General features: G+C 45.7%; 1 protein-coding gene across 1 annotated transcript; it reads right to left on the bottom strand.

The window, feature by feature from the left end:
• Positions 1-3548: 3548 nt before the first annotated feature.
• Positions 3549-5082, bottom strand: LOC144715126 (uncharacterized). Its single transcript, XM_078590022.1, has 2 exons — positions 4698-5082; positions 3549-4369 (listed from the first exon to the last, which is right to left on the bottom strand). Exons 1-2 carry the CDS (start codon positions 4723-4725, stop codon positions 3675-3677), a joined length of 723 nt encoding a protein of 240 aa, XP_078446148.1. The 5' UTR covers positions 4726-5082; the 3' UTR covers positions 3549-3674.
• Positions 5083-26148: the final 21066 nt, after the last annotated feature.

Below are 26148 nucleotides of genomic sequence, written 5' to 3'. Positions count from 1 at the left end.
TCTCTGCCTTGGTTCAACCATGGAAAACATGGTTTCCATTATGTGGAAGAGTGGTCATTGATTCATAATATATCTGTAAAATAATACATTACATGTGTCTTATGGGGAACTTGTTTCACCCTTGACTTTGCAACTCTGATATTGTTTTGAAGGTGTTCACATGTCTGACCTCTAGAAGAATCCACATGATCACATTGCACTTGGATCTCCACCGCTTCTTCAACTCTCCTTGAAAATGTTAAAGATCTTCTCACCATGAAGACACTCTCATTGGCTTACTAGAGAAGAGAAAAGATGGGAGAAAGGGGGACTCTCAATTCTGGTTAGTATGGATGCCCCTTCTACATTTATAATTTACTTATGTTTTTTCTCAAGAACCACATAAAGTAAAATATATTCACCAATTCCCTATGATCTTATGTGTGTGACCCTCTAGGCCCATGTACATTCTAGTTAATAACTTTAGTGGCCCAATAACAATTACTGACCAACCTTATTAATTAACTATATCAACATATAGATTAATGAACTAAGGATTGATTTAACCCGATCAATAGGTTAAGTTTCCAACTGTGGGGCGCTAAGCTTTACCTCGTGCTCTAGAAGATATTGAGTAGTTTTTGGTGGGGACGACGTCAACACACCTTATGCAGATACGCCGCCACCGTCTCTCAAGACGTTCCGCACCATGACTCATCGCCAACATCAGCTGCAGAACCGGCCTGACAACGACCAAGTCAATGCACCAACATCAGTCACGTCTCCGCCTACACACGCCCCGTCACGCATCATGACACGTCGTCAATGCCAGATCCCAAACTACGCTTTCACGTGACAGGATAACACGTCGTGCACTTTTATTTTATGTCATTTCTTGTATTTTCTCTTTCCTCCAACGCCTATATGTAGGCCAATGTTGCAAAAGAACACTTGGCGAATTTATTTCAAGAATTGAAGTTTCTTTCTTCTTGAAGGATTTGCCTTAGCCCTCTCTCCCTCTCGGATCGCCGATGTCTTTACTGTCGCCGCCACCGCTACCGGTCGTTTGCCTAGCAAGCTCGCGCTAACTCTGCCCGCGCAGGTCGCCCACACAGGTCGCCCGCGCTGGCCACCCTAGCGAGCTGCCCACGCCGGATGCCCGCGCAGCCCCTCCACGTAGGTCGCCTGCGCCAGCCACCCTAGTGGGCTGTCCACGCCGACTGCCCGCGCAAGCCCTGCCCGCATAGGCCGCCCGCGCAAGCCCAGCCAACGCAGGCCTCCTGCGCCCGCATCCGTTCACCTGTGCCCGCAGAGTCCCTGGACGCCAATGCGCGCCCGCCGTGCCCCCAGACGCCCTCGCGGCCACTAGTCGCCACGTACACTGTTTAGCTGTCGTGGCGCTACCCCGCACCCGGCAAGGGGGCGACTCACCCCTTGACCCCCTACCAACTGACCGCGTAGTTGGATCCGCGACACCCTGTCGAAGCGCACGTCAATCATCCCGCCAACGACGCTTCGAGAATTCCCCACAACCTCGCCACGCACTATCTTGTGTTGAGGTACTCCTAAACTCTCTGGTGTCCTGTGTTCTTCGTCTAATATTCCTCGAGAGTTCATCCACCGCCATCGGGTTTGCTTTGGATTTAAGATTTTCAAGCAAATAGTTGAATCAGTTTTTGAATCTTCAAACAGACGATCGTTCGAATTTATTGATTTTGGTGCTAAGCATCATCGCGGTGGTTGAAGACAGTACTCCGGCCCTCGACGAGGAAAGGGGTTGCACCACCACTATTTCATCGGATTTAATTCTCGAAAGTGATCATGTGATTTTGTGGTATGTTTTTATCCTACCCTTTCCTTAGTCGCCCGACATCCTATATCTGTCGTTATCCCATCGCGTTCCCTCTAGTCATTGTGCATCAGTTTTTTAACTCTCTCATGGAACCTTTACCATCATTGGTAATCGTATATGTATAATCCTTCATCCACATAAGACTCTCAAATGACTTGGAGTATGGTTGTTCGTCAAAGCCTTATCCATCATTCGATTAGTACTGATGCGTAATGGAGATCATTGGAGAACACCTTCTCCAACATCGTCACTACCGTGGCCAGGGATTTTTTGCATATTCTTTCTTGAGTCAATATCCTCTTCTACTAAGGATGGATGATATTGTCTTAACCACTCAATCATCTTCATGAGCTTCTTACTATATTCGAGTTATGACTTGTTTGAATCTCATGATTATAGACTCGTAAGTCAGTCAAAATATAGTCATCAATTCACAAGATGTCGTTGGTGTTTCAGGGTAGTAGATCACTTATACAATTGTGACATGAATCAACCTGATTGATGTTTAGGTATAATACCATTTAGGGATTCATACAAATCACTTCAGTGAACTCTTTCTCCACAGAACACCCACTATATGTCCTAAATGTCGCTACACTAATAGCCACATGATCAGCTATACTTGTCGTATAAATAGTACTAGTTAGTGTTATTCTATTCGAATAATTTGATGTCCATCTTGACTATCCATCGAATAGGAATATTTATAATACATGTTTAAAACTAGTGATCTTTGTATTATGATTCATCATAATTCACTATGTCATTGCACGTATTCATGGACTTCAATACAAACATCGCACTAGAATAATAATGAACATAACATTTTATTCAATGAACTTACATAAAGATGGTAGTGTGATTTGACTTGACGACAACATAATATCTATCAAGTTGGTAATCAAAGAAACAATCTTATGTGTCTTTGTCTAGTACAAAGGCTGAATACAAATCTGTACCACATTCTACTATTGAATTAATCTGGATTGAGCCCCTACATAACGAGCTAAAGCTTCATCTAGGTACTCCTCCCACTGTATGGTGTGATAATCTTGGTGCAATGTATCCTACTAAGAACCATGTGGTTCACGCGAGCACTAAACACATCGAGTTTGCGTTTCACTTTGTTTGTGAATGTGTTTCTACATGGTTGCTTCATGTTTCCTTCATTTCTACTCGTGATCGACTTGAAGATATTCTAACCAAACCTTTACCTAAGCAATGTCTTCAGCGGCTTCATTCAAAACTCTATGCGTCTCCCACCTTGGATTTGCAGTCGAATGTTAAAGCATCATCATCAAGTTTTGAGTCTCGTGCAGACTATAAAGCACCATCATTATACCTAGAGCCACGTGCAAACGTATGCCGCTGTTCAACACATCATGGCGTACTTGTGCAGCATGTCTTTGTTAATGATGGAGCACTGGGCGGCAGCATACCGTCATAAATACTTTTATACTCCACATATCCCCCTACATACACTATAAAACCATGGATAGACGTTCTCTGTTTGAGTTCATGGGACTTTCTTCTCCTGGCCTTATTTCATTCTCCAACAATAACTTCTCTATTTTAAAAAATGGAAAGAAATACATAATTCTAGGTGAGAAAATATGGAGTCTAAACTAGTCGAAATTGAGAACCCTTTCATAACAAATTCATGGCTTCGTTGAAAGTGTCGTATGAAAAAAACTGGGCTAACATAGATCATAAATCACTTTCCTATCTCGCTGGATTATGACGGATATATGAATACAATATGTACAGACAGCTAACACGATCTTTCAACCTCTATCATACATTCCCACTCATTTCAACAAAAGAGAAGACGGGAACCAGAAAATCAAGTTGCAAAGACTTGCCATATCAGGTCCGGTTCGAAGAAGGCCATCCTGTCCAAGGAGAACTCCCCGACGACGTCTTCCGTCAAGTAATCCCAGTTCATTATATTTTCCTCTTCAAATGAAGAAGAAGAGGAAGAACTATAAAAAGAGTTAGATGAGTCTTCATGGCCATGGAAGGATGGTATGCAGGCCATCGCCTCATCCCCTTCTTTCCTTTTTCTCGTACCACTAACTCTCTCATCCTGATTCCCCTTCTCCTTATCAAGCCTAAGATAAATAGCCTCTATTTTGGCGTCCACAGAGGATCCCAGATCTTGCAGATCGCATCCGACGGTTCCGCCGGCGGCACCCTGCAGCTCAGGAAAATTGAGTTTTGCATACACTCCCCGGAGCTTACTTGCAGCGCGATCATATGCAAAGGCAGCGTCTTGGGGAGAACTGTAAGTTCCCAGCCAGGCCCTCCTCCGACTCTGAGGCAGCCTGATCTCGGCGACCCACTTGCCCCTCTGCCTCTGCCTCACACCACGATACTGATTTGTTTCATTTCTTGCGCTGCTCGTCAGACTAGAGAGCCGCTGTAGTTGCTCAAGCTGATAGCGGCAAACCGCTGCAGAGGTTTGCACCGCCAGAAGTATTCTCTCCTCTTCGGAATTGATATTTACAGAAGAAACGGAGTCCACACGGAGAGAATTTCCTGAAAAATAATGACTCGGAAAGTTAGGTTTGCAGGGAGGACAACGGAGTAGGCTGGGTGGGATGGGATAGACGTGGAATTCTGTCGGTAATCCGTCACCGAGGCTGCAGCTTCCTTCAGTTTTCAGCCGAGGGATGAACAAAACGCAAAGGAAGAAAGGCAAAAAAGCTTTTTCTTCCGTTTACTGTTTTGATGGGAGTACTGATAAAGATAGAGCCCGGAACGGATGACCTACCGTCATCCGTTCTCGAACCTCTTCAGTTCCTGAAAGGAACACCTCTGAAGCTTTGTCTTTTAGGTTATCCCAAAAACATAAAAGGCTTGTTACCTGCGCTTATCTGCGACGTAGCCTCCATGTCGGGTACGAATCTTCAAACCAACGAGAAAGCCAATTGGGGCGTGGGGGGACAAATGAATACGTAGTGTGTTATTTATAGACGATAAGCCACGCTATCCAAGACATCGCTCTTGCGTCTCTGTTTCATCGCCCTCATCGGTGACCGTCCACGTGTTTTGTCCTCATCTCGACAAATTAGAGCGTCCAAATAAGAAATTTTGCTCGGGGAACAAAGTGTAAGAAAAAAAATTTTATGCTGTGTTGCATGATCTGGAATCCGAGACTAGCAAATGTGCCGCTTTTAAGCTAAGTCATGGTTAAACCAAGTACAAACGGTTATCCTCAATGTTCAATTCTCTCTCTTTCTGTATATCTTTTCTTGGCGTCTCATTTTACATCATCGGATAAAATTTCCGTATTGCACGATTCCTGGGGATTATTTATTGATCGGGAAAATGTAGTTTCCGTATTGCACGATTCCGTATTGCACGATTCCCGTTCATGTCTCAATAAAGACAAACCCGCCGGGTGCCTTTCTCTGGATCATTCCGAATTTATTGTACCTTGGATTTTAGATTGTTCTGCCAAAAATCTATTTCAGGTCCTTTAAATAACACACGCGTATTTTTAGAAAGTTTCCGTCGCCATTGAGGAGCCGATATCTAATTTTTCTTATAGTGTTTTTATTAAAAACAACATCCACCCACCCACAGCCCACGGTACAACCCCATTAATCGTTACATGTCAGTGGCCTAGACTCCCTGCATAATCAGTCTACTCCAGTCCACGAGATGATCCCTAAGAACTAGATTCATATGCGTTCAGAATACTCTTGGCTTAATGGAAAACGGAAAATGAAACCGTAGACCCAGAAATAAATAAACAGAACCAAAGAGAAAGAATGATATTTGGAAAAAATTATAAACGAGGAAAAAACCCGTGGAGACACAAGTATTAGGAGACGCTGTAATAAGATTACCATGGCGGAGTGGTAATAAATTTTGATATAGTTAAATGTCATCCTATTATGTCACGGGGAATCAATGCCAAAGGTAAGCTATACGTCTATTTTTCATTCAAAAGAATTGATTTTCCTGTCAAAGTCATTGAAAAAACGTCCCACGGAAGAGAAATGGAGAGTCATTTTCGCCGCCTACAGACCCGGATCTTATTTTACGTGCGACGCCATTACGTGTCAATGTTTAATTAGTTGATAGCGAGGCACTTCTTGTCCTGTATCTCTATTTTCCAAGAGGCTTGTATAAAAGGGCACTGTGAAGTTAAATCATTAATTCAAACGCCATCACTCTATTGGTGCCTGAACAAATCATTATTAAACCACGATAGAAGATGGTGCCCCCTACTCCTAGACACCCCTTTAAAAGATTCTGAAATTTGCGGACATATTATACAGCAGTATCATCTAGGAAAAAAATATTCGCATTTAATCCCACAAACTCATGAATATGTTCGGAATCAGAGGCACAAACTTGATACCACCAGGATCAACAGGGTATAGAGTACAATGACCGGATTCTTAACTTGACTGTTTTTTAATTCTCCACGTGTTTGTTTGAAGTCGATCTGATAAATGTGACGGCAAATTCATAACTCGCTGCTAGAGGATCAATAATGAAAACAATTAGAGTTTGCTGGCTCTTAAGTCACTGGCACGGCAAATTCATTCAAAGAAAGATAATTTGCGTCCTGTGAAGACCAGTGCACATCCATACCACATCCTCTCTCTCTCTCTCGCTCTCTCTCTCTCTCTCTCTCTCTCTCTCTCTCTCTCTCTCTCTCTCTCTCTCTCTCTCTCTCTCTCTCTCTCTCTCTCTCTCTCTCTCTCTCTCTCTCTCTCTCTCTCTCTCTCTCTCTCTCTCTCTCTCTCTCGCTCTCTCTCTCTCTCTCTCTCTCTCTCTCTCTCTCTCTCTCTCTCTCTCTCTCTCTCTCTCTCTCTCTCTCTCTCTCTCTCTCTCTCTCTCTCTCTCTCTCTCTCTCTCTCTCTCTCTCTCTCTCTCTCTCTCTCTCTCTCTCTCTCTCTCTCTCTCTCTCTCTCTCTCTCTCTCTCTCTCTCTCAATCTCACTCTCCCCCACTCTGTCTCTCTCTCTCTCTCTCCCTCAATCTCACTCTCTCTGTCTCTCTCTCTCCCTCAATCTCACTCTCTCCCTCTCTCTGTCTCTCTCTCTCCCTCAATCTCACTCTCTCCCTCTCTCTGTCTCTCTCTCCCTCACTCTCTCTCTCTCCCTCTCTCTGTCTCTCTCTCTCCCTCTCTCTCTCTCTCTCCCTCTCTCTGTCTCCGTCTCCGTCTCTTTCTCTCTCTGTCTCTTTCTCTCTCTCCCTCAATCTCACTCTCTCCCTCTCTCTGTGTCCGTCTCCGTCTCTTTCTCTCTCTGTCTCTTTCTCTCTCTCCCTCCATCTCTCTGTCTCCCTCTCCCTGTCTCCGTCTCCGTCTCTTTCTCTCTCTGTGTTTCTCTCTCTCCCTGCCTCTGTTTTTCTCTCTCTTTCTTTCTGGCTCGCTCGCGCTCTCTCTCTCTTTCTTTTTCGATCTGTCTTTCTGTCTCTTGTCTCTGTCTCTGTCTCTGTCTCTGTTTCTCCCTCTCCCTGCCTCTGTTTTTCTCTCTCTTTCTTTCTCGCTCGCTCGCGCTCTCTCTCTCTTTCTCTTTCGATCTGTCTTTCTGTTTCTTGTCTCTGTCTCTCTCTCTCTGTTTCTCTCTCTCCCTGCCTCTGTTTTTCTCTCTTTCTTTCTCGCTCGCTCGCGCTCTCTCTCTCTTTCTCTTTCGATCTGTCTTTCTGTTTCTTGTCTCTGTCTCTCACTCTCTGTTTCTCTCTCTCCCTGCCTCTGTTTTTCTCTCTTTCTTTCTCGCTCGCTCGCGCTCTCTCTCTCGTTCTCTTTCGATCTCTCTCTCGGTCTCTTGTCTCTGTCTCTCTCTCTGTTTTTCTCTCACCCTTCCTCTGTTTTTTCTCTCTCTTTCTCTCGCTCGCGCTCTCTTTCTCTTTGGATCTCTCTCTCTGTCTCTTGTCTCTGTCTCTCTCTCGCTCGGGCGCTCTCTCTCTCTCTCTCTCTCTCCCTCTCTCTCTCTCTCTCTCTCTCTCTCTCTCTCTCTCTCTCTCTCTCTCTCTCTCTCTCTCTCTCTCTCTCTCTCTCTCTCTCTCTCTCTCTCTCTCTCTCTCTCTCTCTCTCTCTCTCTCTCTCTCTCTCTCCCGCTTTAACTTGATGTCTCATTCGGTGCCGATACCCCTACCCACCGGTGAAAATATCCATGTCTTATGAGACCAGGGGCTCGTTTATTAATTGCCAAAAGCAAATTTTCTCCCATTCAAACCGCATCACAGTCACCATTTAACCCCACGATGCGACTTCTTGCCACCGAGTTATGGCATAAGGTTGGCTGGAGCAAAAACTCATCTAGCCTTTCTTCTGCATGATTGATAGATATCATTAAAAGCAACTCATTGACTAGCCGCCGCCGCGGACTATCACTGAATCATGAGAATTGGTTGTTATCTGTAATTTAATATGATCTCCCTGTTATTGTGCAGGTTTATTTCAGGTCTTTCAAATTAGGGGTGTATATTTATAGATAATTTCGTAGATGCGTGATAGTTTTTGTCATTGTGAAGTTATGATTAAAAACGATACCCACCTGCTGCAGCATAGTAGCCAAGACTTGGCGCATATGCAGTCTACTTCACCAGGCACTTACGCGCTGATCCCACGCAACTAGTTTCATGCGCAATCAGACTAATATTGGCCCTCCAGAAATGAGAAGAAGAAATGATTGACAGACATGAATGAGGGATTAACTGGTGGCCACAGTAGGACTAAGAGACACTGTAATTAGATCACAAAGACTGAGTGTTAATAATTATTGATTGATTCAAAGAGATGGTAATCCATCTAGAACAGAGGGAAATTAAAGTAGATGATTATATATTTATTTTCGAGTCAAAATAGAAGATTTTCAGTCAAACACGTTGATAGAACCCAGCAGAAAATTGAATGGCGTGTCATTTTCGTCTCCTACAGGCCGGGATATAATGTCATTTTATATGCTACGATATTACAACTCAAATGTTAGCCACTGATGGGAAGGCACTTCACGTCTTGTATCTGCAATATGCGTGTGAAGGAGGGCACCGTGACGTTAAAATGATAAATTAAAACGACACCATTACTTCCCTCGCGTGAAGAAATTTTTTTCGGAATTCATAATCGATCAGTTAATATTCATTAATAACCTTCTTAATTTTCACTCGGCTTCTTTGATCATAAACATGATAGCAGCTGCATCGACTGATTATAGACTGCATGACACAGTGTCCAGAGTCTGAAATTCTTAATTGACAGTCTTTCAATGCTCCTGTGGAGTCCTTAATACAGAACGCACAGTGAAAACGACGTAAGAGGGAACGTCCGAATCCTCCACGTGCCTGATGGTTGTTTATCTGATGGTTAAACTCTTAATTGACAGTCTCTCTCGCTCTCTTTCTTTCTCTGGTTGTGGTTTTGTCCATGTCAATGTTGGCAGACCGGTGCTAAGGAGGACAGCAAGCTCAAATTTTGTAAAGACGGATATCATAGAAGAGTATCCGAAGCTATAGTGATCTTTCCTCACTGACTTCTCCTCGGAACCTATGTGAAATATTTTGCCAGACTCTATAAACGCGTTGGTAAATCATGAAAGGGATAACAGCTACATGCATGCCCATCAAACTCAACTTCTCGGTGCTTTCCGAATTATATTCTCAACATGGGCCAAGGATTTCGTTTTATTCTGCTCCACGTTCTCATTTGTTCCAAGAGCGCAGGAGAAATAAACGGAGAAGAAATGGATACTGTGTTTTCACACCATTGTCTGTCTAATCGGGCGTGGGAAAAATTTGTCGTCGTCCTTTGTCCTTTATTTTTAGAATTAAATTTGATAATGGCTATTCAACCCTTCCAAATATAGATGACTGGATATTTTTGGGATATGGTTTTTTAAGTTTTGCAGTGAAGTGTACAGTCCCTAAAATAAATTACGTTTGCACAATTTTTTTCCACAGTAGTAATTGTTTACTGTGGATAATGACCCAAGAGGTGAGGAGTTCCTGTAGAGAATCGTCCATGGACTTGGAGAATAGGTAATATGAGACAAGAAGATAGTAGGAGAAGAAGTAGGAGAAGAGAGAACACTTCGTAGTGTACTGAAAAGGAGAATGTTTTCCACACTTCATCAGTTTGGTTAGATTATAGTTATATAGCATTGGCCTAAATACGGCCATAGCCAGCCGTTATAATGGCTAGTTACGGATTAATCCGATCCATTCATTTGAATGGGTGTCTGATTAATCCTAGCCACTACAACTCATTCGAATGTATAGTTCCAGATCGTCCCAGACATGGGCAATGGACGGGACAGGACAAATTTCATCCTGTCCGACATCCGAATTCAGTGCAGGGACGAAGGACGGGAAAATTTTTCCATCCGACGATACTAAAACCGTCCCGTCCAGTTTTCTCGAGACGAATTTTTGTTTCGTATGGGGAAAAAACCGTCCCATCCCTTGTTCCTGATGAAAAAAACCCATTTTAATATATTAATATAGATTTTTTAAGGAAATAAGGAGGAGAGAGAATGCAAAGGGACATATGTACAATTATTTCTGAGTGGCGTCAGTTTGCATGTATGTAAAAATACAGGGACTACATTTCAACCGTCAATTTTTTTGATGGTTGCAATTGTCATAGTGAGGCCATGTGGCTACATCTCAATCGTCAGATGTGAATCCTGTGGTTTTTCTTCCAGATTCGTCCGTCCATCGTCCGAGACCTCCGGACAGACAGTTTTTTCATCCACAGGATGAAAACCGTCCCATGCGGTGGTCCCCGGGACAAATTTTCATCCCAAATTTTGTCCAAACCCTTGGACGGGACAATTTTTTTGTCCCGGGACAAAAAAAATCATCCCATTCGTGTCCTTGCACTATATTCGAATAAGTAGTTTGCGTGTAATCATGGCCACTAATGCTGCTTGTTGTACAGAGAGAGTGTACGTGGTGCGTGCTTATTTGCCGAAGAAGTTAAGACCAATCTGATTGGTGGTCGTCGGAGCGCGTTGCTGAGGATATATCTTTAACAGATCCAACCACATTGTTTGGTGTTGTTGGTGGGGGGAGATAATTTGAAACTGTCTGTCGGATAAATCTTGTTCGTCTGGGTGCCATTCTTCTTATTTCCCTTGGTCAACTGTGGGAAAATCTGTACCCTGAGCCTTCAGAGGACAGCCATTCTCTAGATTCCAGGTTGTTTAACCTTCTTAATGTAATTTTTTTGAAGTTTCAATTTCTTCAAATGTTTACATTGGAAAACACCTAATACTGGTGGAATATAAGGATCTGACATGAGAGTAAGCACTAAGAGCTCCAGGGGCATGATTAAACTTATAAGAACTTAGCTCTACGTTTTCCTACTGTTTTCTATCAATTTCTCTCTTCATTCCATCATTTTCTCTGTCAAACATGTCTCCGATATTTCCCACTCTAGAATCCTCTTTTTCTCTATGTTAACCTTCCCCATAGCTTTAGTTTCTTGCAATAAAGTTTCAAAAAAAAGCTGAAGCACTTTAAGCTTGAAATCACAATCTGATGGCGAGGACGCCAACACATCACCGTCGAACGCGTCGCCACAGTCAACCGGAGTCAACACGCCTGTTATGAACCCAACGGCGAATTCACCCGAAGTCAACCCGCCACGGTCAACCAAAGTCAACACGCCGCAACCGTCGACAAGCACGTCTCCACCCGCGCACGTCCCTACGCGCGTCATGACACGACGCCAGAGGCAGATCCACAACTGCCCTTTTGCATGACACGACGCACGTCTTTAATTTCTCGTCTCTAATTTCTCGTCATTTTCTCTTTCCTCTAAGGCCTATATATAGGCCGTTGTTTCAAGAAACAGTTAGGCTGTCATAATTCAAGAATCGAGTTTTTTTTAACTCTCCTTGGAGGACTGCCCAGACTCCTCTATCCTTCTTCTTACCCTAGTGCCGCCACCGCCGCCGCCGCCATCGTCGTCATTGCCGGCCATCCACCCGATCGTCTCCTCCATCCTCTTCGTCCCTTCTCTCTCTCCCTCCCTCCTCTCTCTCCCTCTCTCTCTTTCTCTCTCCCCTTCACCCTCCTGGGTTACCCTAGAACGTCCAAGGTCGCCCATCAAGGTCCGCCCAGGGTCGCCTCAGGCCGCCCACGCAGGGCTGCCTAAGGCCGCCCAGAGCCGCCCATCAAGGCCCGCCCAAGGTTGCCTCAGGCTGCCCATGTAGGGCTGCCCAAGGCCGCTCAGAGCCGCCCATCAAGACCCGCCCAGGGTTGCCTCAGGCCGCCCATGCAGGGCTGTCCAAGGCCGCCCAGAGCCGCCCATCAAGGCCCGCCCAAGGTTGCCTCAGGCCGCCCACACAGGGCTGCCCAAGGCCGCCCCGAGCCGCCCATCAAGACCAGCCCAAGGTTGCCTCAGGACGCCCACGCAGGGCTGCCCAAGGCTGCCCAGAGCCGCCCATCAAGGCCCACCCAGGGTTGCCGCAGGCCGCCCACGCAGGGCTGCCCAAGGCCGTCCAGAGCCGCCCATCAAGGCCCGCCCAGGGCCACCCCAGGCTGCCCACGCAGGGCTGCCCAAGGCCGCCCACGGCCGCCCATCAAGGCCGTCCAGGGCCGCCTTAGACTGCCCACGCAGGGCCGCCCAAGGCTGCCCAGAGTCGCCATCTAGGATTGCCCCAGGGCCGCCCCTGGCCGCCCACGCAGGGCCACCCAAGGCCATCCCCAGGCCGCCGCCTAGAGCGCCCCAGGCTACCGGTCAGCGCCGCGCGCGCTTGTGCCCGGACGTCGGTCGTCGTCGACGCCGTCCGGTGCTTTGAGCCGCGCGCGCTACGCGCGCTTCAGGTGCATTGTGCGCCCTCCGCGCGGGCGTCGGCGCTCCGCGCGCTCAGCGCCTGCGGGCGCTGCTCCGCGTGCTCTGTGCCCTCTACGCACCCTACGCGCGCTTCGCGCGCGCGGGTATTCGCCTACGCTTGACTCTGCGACAACGACAACTACACACTACCAGGGCCGTTCAACACTCGGAACGTCCAGATCTTGTTGTCCAGTGGGCCTCTCAATGCCCGGACTCGCCCAGCCTCGTCATGATCAGAATTTCCCGCATCCACTTCACGCACCACGGTGCGGAGGTACGCCTGAACTCTGGTGTCGAAGTGTTCCCCACTCAGTGTTTTCTCGAGAAGTTTCCACCGCCGTCAGAATTAGATTTGGTTTGGATTTCCACTTCTTCTCTCTCTTTCTCGAGTGTTTCTTCGCGACGCAAATTCGAATATTGATTTCAGTGCTTAGGCATCATCGCGGTGGGGAAAGACAGTACTCCCGCCCTCGATAAGGGTCGGAGCTGCACCACCAGATTTTCATCAGTTTTAAAGTCTGAATCCGACCGTGTGAATTCTGTGGGTTGTTTTATCCTTCCCTACAAACCCGTCTACCACCCTTTACCTGTCGTCATCCATCCATCTCCTCAGTCGCCCTTTTTCCTTAGTCGTCCTACGTCAAATTGGTATCATAGCCTAACCTGTTAGCCCAGTCGTTTCTGCTATCGTAGACGTCTCCATTCATCATTCGTCAGTCCCATTGCATGCATTTGCATTCAGGCAAACGAGTCTCCGCTCCGATGACAGACCAACCCCAAGACGGTCGTGAGGTGTCCGTCCCCGTCCATGAGTTGTCATCATCCGCCCCACCGACCTCCTCTCGAGGGGACATTGATCCTGTATCAATACACGAATTACCAATATGGACAACCGTCTAACCAATTCGATCGATGCGGTGAGCGAACGGACTTACCAACTCGAGAATAGAGGTCTGGATCGACATCGTCGTGATCGCGAAAACCACTATCCACCTGATCCTAGATCTCGAGACCGTGATAGGAATCATCGTGACCTTGATGATCCAGTACGACCCGAGGATAGATCTGGAAGCCGAAATCAGAATCGTCCCGAACGAGACGATCTGATTCCTCTGAATATTCGCACTCCGATCCATGATAGGAATCCTCGAGACGATTACTATCCGATTGAGCCTAGGACCTCAGGCCAAGATAGGAATCGTCCTCCACGGAACGATCCCTATCCACCAATGGATAGAGCCCCGGTACATGATGGAAATCGCCCGCTTCGGGACGATTACCATCCACCGGAGGAGAGGATCCCAGAGCGCGATAGGAATCATCCCCCTCGGAATGATCCTTATCAGCCTAATGATAGACATCGTGGTTGGAACGGGAATCGTCTGGACAGGAACGATCCTTTTCCACCCGAGGATGTGGTTCCCCCTCGCGATCACCACCGTGTGGATCACGACAACCAATGGCAACAAATTCAGCGTAGCATCAAAGTCGATGTTCCATACTACGAGGGATCTAGGGACCCTAAGGAGTATCTTGATTGGGAGTCTAAATTAAACAGTTATTTTAAGTGGTACAACATGTTAGAGTGGCAGAAAGTCCAGTATGCCGAGATGAGATTAGGGGGACAAGCGAAAATCTTTTGGGAAAATCTCGAATTTTTTATTTATAACCGTCGTGAGGCACCCATAGATACTTGGCCCCAAATGAAGGACAAAATGCGTGAGAAATATGTTCCACTGGCTTACTTAGACAATCTCCTAGATCAATGGCATAAACTGCAGTAGGGTAGACGTCCGGTTTCCAAGTACATTACCCAATTCGAGGAATTCTATATGAGGTGTCGAGTTGAGGAGAATCCCCGAGTCGTTATTTCTCTATTTAGAACTGGTCTTAACCCTTATCTTGAGACGGAACTGCTAGTCCGCAAAGTCGCCACCCTAGAGCAGGCCTATTAGATTGTAGAAGACCTAGAGCTCTGTCAGAATTTATATCATACTCCCGTGTACAATCACCCTGCTCTCACCGATCGATCGCACTTATCTAATCCTTCTTATTCCAATCGTGCGACCCAACGTAATCCTCCCTTAGCCCTCCCGGCACCACCACCCTTTCCTACCGTCACTCGTACTCCCACCGAACATCGTCCAACCCCTCCGACTCAATCATCCACTACACCAAATCCTCGTACATCACCTTCCCTCGAGTCCACCACTAGGGCCCCTCCTCAACCCAATCCCGCACAATTCGGTCCTTCCGGCTTGACTTGTTTCAAATGCCAAGGTCGAGGTCATAGAGCTTCCCAATGCCCATCACGAGCCTTACACATAGGACAGGAGCCCCTCGATAGCGACCCCACCCTAGATGAGCAACCTAATGATGAGGAGTATAGAGTTGAGAGTTATGTTGTCGATGAATTTGTGCATGATGACGGATTAGTGAGTTTCATTGGCATCACGGACCGCCCACCGTCTCTTCTTCGTCACGACCCATCTATGTCAGTTAGGGGAATTGTCCACTGCAACCTTACTCAGCCTACCACCGATAATTCTGCATTGTGGACATCCATATTTTACACATATTTTAAAATTGATGACAAGATGTGTAAGACGATTGTAGATAGTGGTAGTTGTATTAATGTCGTCTCCGATGTTATGACATCACATTTGGGATTACCTTTGATTGATCATCCTCACCCATATTTTGTGTCTTGGATCGATGCTACATCCATCCCTGTGAAGAGTCAATGCCGCCTCCCTTTGAAGGTTCAATCCTACGAAGAGGAGATATTGTGTGATGTTCTACCCATGAAGGTGGGCAGCATTATCCTCAGCCGTCCTTGGTTGTATGATAATGATGTACACCTCTATGGTCGGAGAAACACCTGTTCTTTCATCCATCAAGGCAAGAAGATCACATGGCATCCCTACACTCATATTCCGTAGAGAGTCTCACCGAAATCTCCATCCGTAGGCTTGTGTGTTGTTAACGGTTATCAATTTCAAAAAGAACTCGATAGTGAAATGACTATGTGCTTGGCCATGATACCTGATCAGTCCTCTGAGGATTCCTCTAAACCCACCCACCGAGGTTACTCAGCTACTAGCGGAATTCGCAAGTGTTTTCCCTAATGATTTGCCCAATGACATACCCCGATGTGTGATATTCAGCACGCCATTGATTTCATTCCCGGATCCTCCTTGCCGAATCTCCCCCACTATCGTATGGATCCTACGCAGTACAAGGAACTTCAACGCCAATTCCAAGAACTCTTGGACAAGGGATTCATACAGGAGAGTCTCAGCCCATGCGCCATCCCCGCACTACTAGCTCCAAAAAAGGACGGAAGCTGGTGCATGTGCATTGATAGTAGAGTCATCAATAAGATTACTGTCAAATATAGGTTTCCCATTCCTCGTATTGATGATATATTTGATATGATGGCTGGTTCGAGGATTTTCTCCAAAATTGATCTTAAAAGTGGATATCACCAGGTCCGTATCCGTCTGGGAGATGAGTGGAAAACTGCCTTCAAAATAAAGGACGGATTATATGAATGGAAAGTCATGCCCTTCGGTTTATCGAACGCACCCAGTACCTTTCAGCGATTGATGAATCACATACTTAGACCATTCATAGGAAGTTTCGTCATCGTGTATTTTGATGATATTCTTATTTATAGCAAATCCACACCCAATCATCTCCATCACTTACATTTAGTTTGTGAAGTATTGAAAATCGAGCAGTTGTATGCTCATCCAAAAAAATGTTCCTTTCTTGTTAGTCACATCTCGTTCCTAGGTGTTATCCTATCTGGCCAAGGTATATCCGTTGATCCGGCCAAAATTGACGCCATAACCCAGTGTCCAACGCCTAAAAATACCCACGATGTTCGTAGTTTTCACGGTCTAGCAACTTTCTATTGACAATTCATATCCAACTTTAGCACCATCATGGCACCCTTGACTGAATGCCTTAAGGGAAATCATTTTGAATGGATGGTAGAAGCGCAGAAATCCTTTGAGGAGATCAAACTTAGAATGACTTAGGCCCCTATTCTCCGTTTACCTGATTTTGATAAAGTATTCGAGGTCACCTGTGATGCTTCAGGGTTAGGAATAGGAGGAGTCCTAAGTCAAGAAAATCACCCCATTGCTTTCTTTAGTGAAAAGTTGAATGATGCTAAGCTTAAGTATTCTACCTACGATAAAGAATTTTATGCGATTGTCCAATCCTTACATCATTAGCATCATTATTTACTCTCTAAGGAATTCATTCTCTACTCTAACCATGAAGCCTTAAAGTATCTCCATTCTCAGCAGAAATTAAACTCTAGGCACATTAAGTGGGTCGAATTCATTCAGTCTTATACCTTTGTCCTTAAACATAAGAGGGGAGTTGAGAACCGAGTCGCTAATGCTTTAAGTAGAGGAGTCCATTTGTAGAATATTATGAAAGTCGAGGTTATTGGGTTTGATTAGATGAAATACCTATATCCTGATTGCCCAGATTTTGCTCCCATTTTACAGATCTTAGGCAAGTGCCCGAACCCTGATAACCAAGATTATATCTTAGAGAATGGATTCTTATTTTATGATCGTCGCCTATGCATCCCACAGTCATCTCTTAGGGATTTTCTTGTGTGGGAGACACATGCCGGAGGCCTTAGTGGTCATTTTGGGAGAGATAAAACAATTGCTATGGTTGAGCACAGATTATATTGGCCATCCCTTAAGCGAGATGTAGCTAACATAGTCTCCCAATGTCGTGTATGTTCCCTTGCCAAGCAGGTTAAACAAAACACCGGCCTTTACACCCCTCTTCCGGTCCCCGAAAAACCTTGGAACGATGTGAGCATCGACTTTGTGCTAGGGCTTCCGAGGACGAACAAACACCATGATTCCATCATGGTGGTTGTGGATCGTTTCTCGAAGATGGCTCATTTCATTCCTTGTTTTAAACTTCTGATGCTTCTCATGTCGCTCAATTATTTTTCAATCAAGTAGTGTGTCTCCATGGACTTCCAAAAAGCATAGTATCGGACAGAGATGTCTGATTCACTAGCTACTTTTGGAAGACCCTTTGGCATCTTTTGGCAACGAAGCTCAAATTTTCCACAGCTTTCACCCCCAAACTGATGGACGGACCGAGGTCGTTAATAGGAGCCTCGGCAACCTATTACGATCGCTGGTGGGAGACAACCTCAAGTCATGGGATTATGTCATTCCATGTGTCAAATTTGCTTACAACGCGTCAGTCAACCATACTACCGGTATGAGTCCATTTGAGATTGTGCATGGTCATCTTCCTCGTACCCCTACCGACCTCATACCTATGTTACCACATGCTAGAGTCTCAGATGACGGTCCAGAGTTTGCTGATCATATTAGAAGTCTGCATGAGGAAATCCGTACACGTATCATAAATAGTAATGCCTCATATAAACAGTCCGCAGATTTGCTCCGTCGTTTTTGCGAATTTAAAGAAGGTGAAATGGTGATGGTGTGGATTAGGCCGGAAATATTTTCCTCCAAACAGGCTACTAAGCTTCATGCTCGTAGTGCCGGGCCATTTCCGAAACTCAAACGAGTTGGGAAAAATGCCTATGATGTCGACATACCCTCCTCGTGGGGAATAAGCACCACTTTCAATATCTCAGATTTAGTCGCGTTTAAAGCCCCACCTCCTTCATCTAATGGCCCTGTTCTACCCTCGGACTTTCTGGTGAGCGAGTTTGACTTGTCCACTCCCCCATCACTACCATCTGACTGGCATGAAATCATCGAGGAAATATTGGACGAGGTAATCACCTTTACCAAAGGTGGAATGGTGCGGAAGTTTCTTGTTCGTTGCCAGGGCAAAGCATCGACGGACGACACATGGATTACGGAGGAAGACCTGGCTCGCCTGCACCCCGACTTGGTGACCCCGCTGGAGCTTTCAAACGCCTACTCGACTAAGTCGACTTCTCTGCACCCCCGGAGAATTGATGACGAGGACGCCAACACATCACCGTCGAACGCGTCGCCACAGTCAACCGGAGTCAACACGCCTGTTATGGACCCAACGGCGAATTCACCCGAAGTCAACCCGCCACGGTCAACCAAAGTCAACACGCCACAAATGTTGATAAGCACGTCTCTATCCGCGCACGTCCCTATGCACGTCATGACACGATGCCAGAGGCAGATCCACAACTGCCCTTTGGCGTGACACGTCGCACGTCTTTAATTTCTCGTCTCTAATTTCTCGTCATTTTCTCTTTCCTCTAAGGCCTATATATAGGACGTTGTTTCAAGAAACAGTTAGGCTGTCATAATTCAAGAATCGAGTTTTTTTTAACTCTCCTTGGAGGACTGCCCAGCCTCCCCTATCCTTCTTCTTACCCTAGTGCCGCCACCGCCGCCGCCGCCATCGTCGTCATTGCCGGCCATCCACCCGATCGTCTCCTCCATCCTCTTCGTCCCTTCTCTCTCTCCCTCCCTCCTCTCTCTCCCTCTCTCTCTTTCTCTCTCCCCTTCACCCTCCTGGGTTACCCTAGAACGTCCAAGGTCGCCCATCAAGGTCCGCCCAGGGTCACCTCAGGCCGCCCACGTAGGGCTGCCCAAGGCCGCCCAGAGCCGCCCATCAAGGCCCGCCCAAGGTTGCCTCAGGCCGCCCATGTAGGGCTGCCCAAGGCCGCCCAGAGCTGCCCATCAAGACCCGCCCAGGGTTGCCTCAGGCCTCCCACGCAGGGCTGCCCAAGGCCGCCTAGAGCTGCCCATCAAGACCCGCCCAGGGTTGCCTCAGGCCGCCCAGAGCCGCCCATCAAGACCCGCCCAGGGTTGCCTCAGGCCGCCCACGCAGGGCTGCCCAAGGCCGCCCAGAGCCGCCCATCAAGGCCCGCCCAGGGTTGCCGCAGGCTGCCCACACAGGGCTGCCCAAGGCCGCCCAGAGCCGCCCATCAAGGCCTGCCCAGGGCCGCCCCAAGCTGCCCGCGCAGGGCCACCCAAGGCCGCCCACGGCCGCCATCTAGGGCTGCCCTAGGGCCGCCCCTGGCCGCTGATGTCGAAAGTCATCAAGACGTCGTCCGGTCGACACCGAGGGTAACGGCTCATTATCGAATCAGGATCTCGATCGGACGACGACGTTCAGCGTCGTCTGAGCAATGCAGATGAACAGGTATGAATGATGACGTGAATGCGTGGGAGGTCCTACTGTCGTACATGCGTGCGCCAAAATGCGGTGTTGCCGTTCCAAAGAAATGACGGGATCGCTTCTGGTGAGGTCAAACGGACCTCCCGAACCTCGCCCGAGAGGTTTGAGGGCGAGTACGTCGCCGAACGGGAATACCCCGCTAAAATGCTCACACGCGTCGGGAGAACCCGACTCGTACTGGGCAGGTAAGACTCTCGTGACAATTGTCGTCATTTTCTCAACCTGTCTCACTCTCACCTATATCTAACCCGAGCGCGGAAGAGGCAATTCGAAAGTATACTGAAGAAAGTAAGAGACGTGAAGGGTAGCAGGGTAGGGGGTACCTTCGTCGCGCTGGCGACGGATATTTCGTATCCACAAGTTCCAGAGATAGCTGGTAGGTTGAGGGCGAGGCGTAGGCACGTGCAGCGATAGCGCAAGGTGCGGGCACGGTGTAGAGCTCGGACCTGGCGTGGGGTGCAGTGGGGTGACACGGGCACGAACAACGGCAACGCGCCCGTGGCGTGGCGTGGCGTGGGGCTGGTTGCAGCGCTGAGCTCGGAGTTGGTGTGGCGCGGGGAAGGGCATAGTGCTAGGCGCATCTCAGGAACGAGCGTCGCGGCGCAAGGCGCGGGCAACGCGCTGGCGGTGTGCGGGCACTACACGAGCAGCGCTAACAATGGCAACGCACGAACGCTGTGCAGGAGGAACCCCCGTCGACGCGCGGGCACGTGCGGTAGGAGCAGCTCGGGTGCGGCACTGGAGGCGTGCAAAGGGAACACGGCCAGCGCACATGCGCGCAGACGGCAGCCGTGCAGGCGTGCAGGGCAAGGGCGTCGCGCGGGTGGGCGACCGCGCGGGCAAGGCGCAGGCGCGCGACACGGCGTCGGGGCGTGGAACGGCAGCGGGGTGCGGACCAGCGGCGACGTGCGAGCGGCGGCATCGTGCGGGCGGGTGACCGCGTGGGGTATGGCGTAGGTGACTGCTCGGGGTCGGGGCGTGGGATGGTGGCGGTGCGCAGACCAGCGGCGGCGCGCGAGACGGCAACAGGGTTAGGCGGCAGTAGTGCACGAGCGAACAGCAGCGCACGGTCGGTGGCGGGTCAGTTTCCTCCTCGTTCTTCTCCCTCTTCCTCCTTCTCCTTCTTCTTCCTTCTTCTTCTTCCTTCTTCTTCTTCTTTCTTCTTCTTCTTCTTTCTTCTTCTTCCTCTTCTCACGAACGTGACTCTTGGTCTCCCAAAACGTTATAACTTTCAAATGAAAAATAAAGAGTACTTTGGGGGGGCGCCCACCCCTCCCTTATATAGGAAGGATGAACTGGGCCCCCGTTAAACTACAAAGGGGAAAAAGAAACAGGAAATAAAAAGGGCTTGTAAGGTCCACTAAGGTAGGTGGGAGGGGATGATATCCTCATATGGGTTCTTCCCCTCGCTACAACGACAAAATGAAAAAGATGAACAGCGATGACGAGAAAATAAGAAACAAGTAAAACGATGTGAAGGTGGCGTGTCATCACGCCGAATATCTGAACCCGACTCGTCGTGTCGGCTGGACACGTGTCGGTGGCGGGCTCGATGCCGTTGCTGGCTCCTCGCGTGACGACCCTGCGGTGTCAGATGATGCCGCGCCATCAGCCGCCCACGCAGGGCCGCCCATGGCCGCCCTTCAAGGGCCGCCCAAGGCCATCCCCAGGCCGCCGCCTAGAGCGCCCCAGGCTGCCGGTCAGCGCCGCGCGCGCTTGTGCCCCAACATCGGTCGTCGTCGACGTCGTCCGACGCTTTGAGTTGCGCGCGCTACGCGCGCTCCGGGTGCGCTGTGCGCCCTCCGTGCACTTCCCGCGCTGCTCCGCGCGCTCCGTGCGCTCTGCGCACCCTACGTGCACTTTGCACAAGCGGGTATTCGCCTACGCTTGACTCTGCGACAACGACAACTACACACTACCAGGGCAGTTCAACGCCCAGAATGTCCAGATCTTGGCGTCCAGTGGGCCTCTCAACGCCTGAACTCGCCCCGCATCGTCACGATCAGAATTTTCCCGCATCCTCTTCGCGCCTGAACTCTTTGGCGTCGAAGTGTTCCCCGCTCAGTGTTTTCTCGAGAAGTTTCCACCGCCATCAGAATTAGATTTGGTTTGGATTTCCACTTCTTCTCTCTCTTTCTCGAGTATTTCTTTGTGACGCGAATTCGGATATTGATTTCAGTGCTTAGGCATCGTCGCGGTTGGGGAAGACAGTACTCCTACCCTTGATAAGAGTCGGAGCTGCACCACCAGATTTTCATCGGTTTTAAAGTCCGGATCCGACCGTGTGAATTCTGTGGGTTGTTTATCCTTCCCTACAAACCCGTCTACCACCCTTTAACCGTCGTCATCCATCCATCTCCTCAATCGCCCTTTTTCCTTAGTCGTCCTACGTCACAATCCTAACATATCATCAACCCTTTCTTGAATTTTTCCCTCTATCTCTTCATTTTGACAACTTTATCTCTCTAAAATCCTTCACCTTCTCTCTCTAGACCCCCATCTACATCTCTAGTTTAAATATTTCAACATTGATGATCGCACCATGGCATAAAAAAAAATATTTTGAGTTTCAATTTCCGTTATGGAAAATGTTTTGATAGATTTAAATTATCAGTTAATCCATAAACAAATTTATTCTTTTATGGTAATTTTTGGATTAAGATATTTCAGTGAAGTGGGAAAGACTCTTTGTAGAGGCCAAGCATTTATGAAAAATAATGTTGGGATAATGTATGATGGACTTAAGTTTCATGTTATTGCGTTTGAGAGTTCTCATTGCTCCTAAGACTAAGGCGGCTACTCGTTGACTCAAAAGGCAAACCCTCAAGGTCAAGATAGAAATGGACATAGTGTATATTTTCTTGTCTTCATCATTTATATATTCTTAACTATGTTTTGTGTCTTCTATCTTCTACTGCTTTATTTGTTCATCCTTAATAAAACAATGCAAATTATCCTTAGGTATTCATAAATTAGTATCCAAGCTTCTTTGTGTTGATTATTTAGAATGATTTTAAATTTAGTACATAGTATCATTAATCTAAAGAAATGTGTAGCACTAAATTTATCCTTTCACTGACCATTTAATATGTATTCATTCACTGCCTGTATGGCTCTATTATTAGTTACCATATATATTGTATGAAATATTTTTCACAATGAACATATTAAAGTTGGTACGATGTTTTATGGGGAATGTACTTTCAAGTTTTTTGAAAATACTGCCAATTTCGTACCTGTTATTTTTTCTCAATGATTCCAGTTTACAAAAAACAAGTAACACTTCACACATTATTTGCAATAGTAGTATAATCTGTTTTTTAGATCATGGCATACACACTATCCTCTCATGTTGTGCTTTTATCAATGACTGAGTGAGATACACTTGTAACATTGTTCATCTGGTAGCTTCAGTCATGGCACTCTACCTGTGAGGCCTCATTAGAAGTCTCCTTTCAGCATGGAAACCACAACAGCCAACTATCATTTGACACAACAGCAGATTTGTCCATCTTTGGAGCAACCGGAAGTTACATAACGATAACATGAATCATCCTAGAGCAATATCAGGTCTAAGGATGACTTACATAACTATAACATGAATCAATCTCTCTCACAGTTAGGTATAAAAACATTTGGGAATTCATACGGATCAATTCAGTAAACTCTTTCCATTAAAGAGCACCCACCATCTATCCTTAGTATCTCCAACCTAATGGCTCTCAGATCTAACACACTTATCATATGAGTGGGACCAGATAGTATGATTATATCTGGATACTTCCATGTATTTTTTTAGAATCCGTTAAATCATACTATGTAGGAAACATCCGTAAATAATAGTGATCTATGTATTATGATCATCATAATAGTGATCAATTGGATCATATATTCATGGACTTCATTAGAAGCATCACATGTGCCCTATAATACATACATTATAATAATGAACATTGAACAAGATATGAAATGTGATTGGCTCTCATAAAACTACATTTCTCCCATTATCTTCTCATACAAGATGTGTATCTTCGAAGAGGACAACCCTTTTCCCAAAAATGTATTTTGCTCCTCAGGATGGTAAATGTATTATCCAGTATTTAAAATTCAGTAAGACTTCCAAAAATTTTAAATACTTTAAAAGTTAAAAAAAATCTTGTGGATTTGTGAAATGAGTTCAGTTGGCATGTAACTATAATGAGTGTATATATCTATGGGATCACTAGTAATCTTAAGTAGCTCCTGGTGGATTCCACTATGTACAACAAAGGGTGATTCTGCCTCTTTGATAAACCATTCATCTGATATTTATGTGGTTGATTTAATTGAGTTAGGATATTACTCGGCTTCATAAACCATGTAAATGCCATGCGCAAGTTTTCTTCTCTTCAATCTCATCAAAACATTTAGTACTCTTTCAGGTAGGTAGTTACATACATCATCTATCGACTCTAACATATCATTGGTATGTTCTATAGTTCTAAGATTGTAGACCTAGGTACTTTACCCTTAAGATATTAGTAATAAGTGGCATATGATTCAAAATCAAAATGCACTAACTATGCATCCCATGCAACATAAGTCTTCTATCTTTGCAAATGTTCCCTAAGCTCATAAAGATAATCATTATTCACATAGTTCGTGCTCTTGTTAGGAGTAATATCAAGCTGAGATAATGGTAAGAAATATATAATAGACTTATTCTATTGCTAATGATATTCCAAAAACAATTTATTTCTCAAATAAATGACAATATTATTTTTAAGAATAGATAGGGTATATCCAAGTACGTTCAAAACAGATGTTCTTTATTTCACAGTAATATAATTATCTTCAAAAGGTACCATATCTCCAAGGTGAAGCTTGAGACTCACCATCTAGATAGTTGTTATTCATGCGGAGACACTTGAGAGAAATAGTGGGTGCTCTTTATGGGAAAGAGTACACAAAGTTGATTTGTATGGATCCATGAAGGGTATTATATCAAATTTTCAACTAGTTTTTCTCATGTCAGGATTGTGTAAGTGACCATTAAACTTGAGGCAATAAAGACATCTCATGATGGACAGTTTACCACGACTATGACCTATGAGTTCCCAATATGGAATTCTAACAAGTCCTAGCTTACATGTCAAAAAAAGTTCACAAAGATGATTTGGTGGCAAGGATTGCATCCTCCCCACTCTATATAAGAAGAGACAGTTCAAGGCAGATAATGTAACCAAGTTTATTAATAAGGTAGTGCAATATCAAAGAATAGTTATTTGATTTGAATGTTTAGGTACAAACTCAGAGGACCGATACGGGTTTGACACTTCACAAATCCTAAGTCATCCTAGAAACATAAAGTTTAGGGGTTTGACACTTCAAATGTTTAAGACATCAGACGACATATTTAAGTTTAGGGGTTTTATAAAAAATTCCCAGTGAAATATAAATTGTAAAGGCACTGAAAGAAAATCACCCTATCCAGCATTATTCAAGTGTCCATCCTTCTTATATGTTTACTCATTTGCTCAAGTCCACTCTTGATGCGAATGGAACAATGTAACAATGATGATGTATCAATAATTGGGACCATCAAGGTGGGGGTGATTCAAAGTGTTGGGAATTGTGCGGATACAAGACCAGACTTGTAAACAGCTCAACATGTCTTTCTTGAGGACTTGAGAAATCACATAATTCAAATCATACAAAGGTGATTTTATCATCATTTTTAAAGTGTCATTATGATTCTTTCATACAGTCGTTGTTGCATAAATTTTCATGGCTTCATGTTAATCACAGCCCTAGAACCCCACGTATCCAAATGATTGGAATGGTCTGGTCCACTAAAATTTAAGTTCTCATCATGATCGGGTAAGATATGATGATTATCTAGATAAAATTATATAGGTCAGACTGGTTAGAACATGCTGTATAATATCTCATTAATAAAAGTTAATAATCCAACTGATAACACATCAATTATTGGGCTATTTTTGTGAAATTTACGCATTTTATGCATTAAAATAGTTTAAACCTTTGTTATCAACCTTTAAAAGATTAAATCTATTTTTTAGAGTTACTTTTTGATTTTTGGGTGTTTAGTGGTTTTTTCAAGGAATTTACTAAGATCATATTCTTAAAGAAAATAATTTTCTGATTTGGAATATATTTTTTATGAATTTTGAGACCCAACATTTATGGAGATATGAATTTTATAAGTCAAAAAATAAATTTATCATATTTATTATTTTTATAATGAATTATTAATGTGTTTTCACTTTAAAAAGCACCCTATCACGTGTTGCCATTCAATTCATCATATGGTGACCAAT

Source organism: Wolffia australiana, chromosome 18 (assembly GCF_029677425.1).
Source record: "Wolffia australiana isolate 7733 chromosome 18, ASM2967742v1".
Taxonomy (NCBI): domain Eukaryota; kingdom Viridiplantae; phylum Streptophyta; class Magnoliopsida; order Alismatales; family Araceae; genus Wolffia; species Wolffia australiana.
The sequence above is the reverse complement of the archived record's forward strand: the minus strand, read 5'-3'. Positions and strand labels throughout refer to the sequence as shown.

Excerpts from the sequence above, each read along its gene's own strand:
- LOC144715126 (XM_078590022.1), bottom strand. The coding sequence starts at position 4,725 with ATGGAGGCTACGTCGCAGATAAGCGCAG. Across the intron at positions 4,370-4,697 it reads TACGTCGCAGATAAGCGCAG|GAAATTCTCTCCGTGTGGAC; the intron begins GTAACAAGCCTT and ends ATTATTTTTCAG.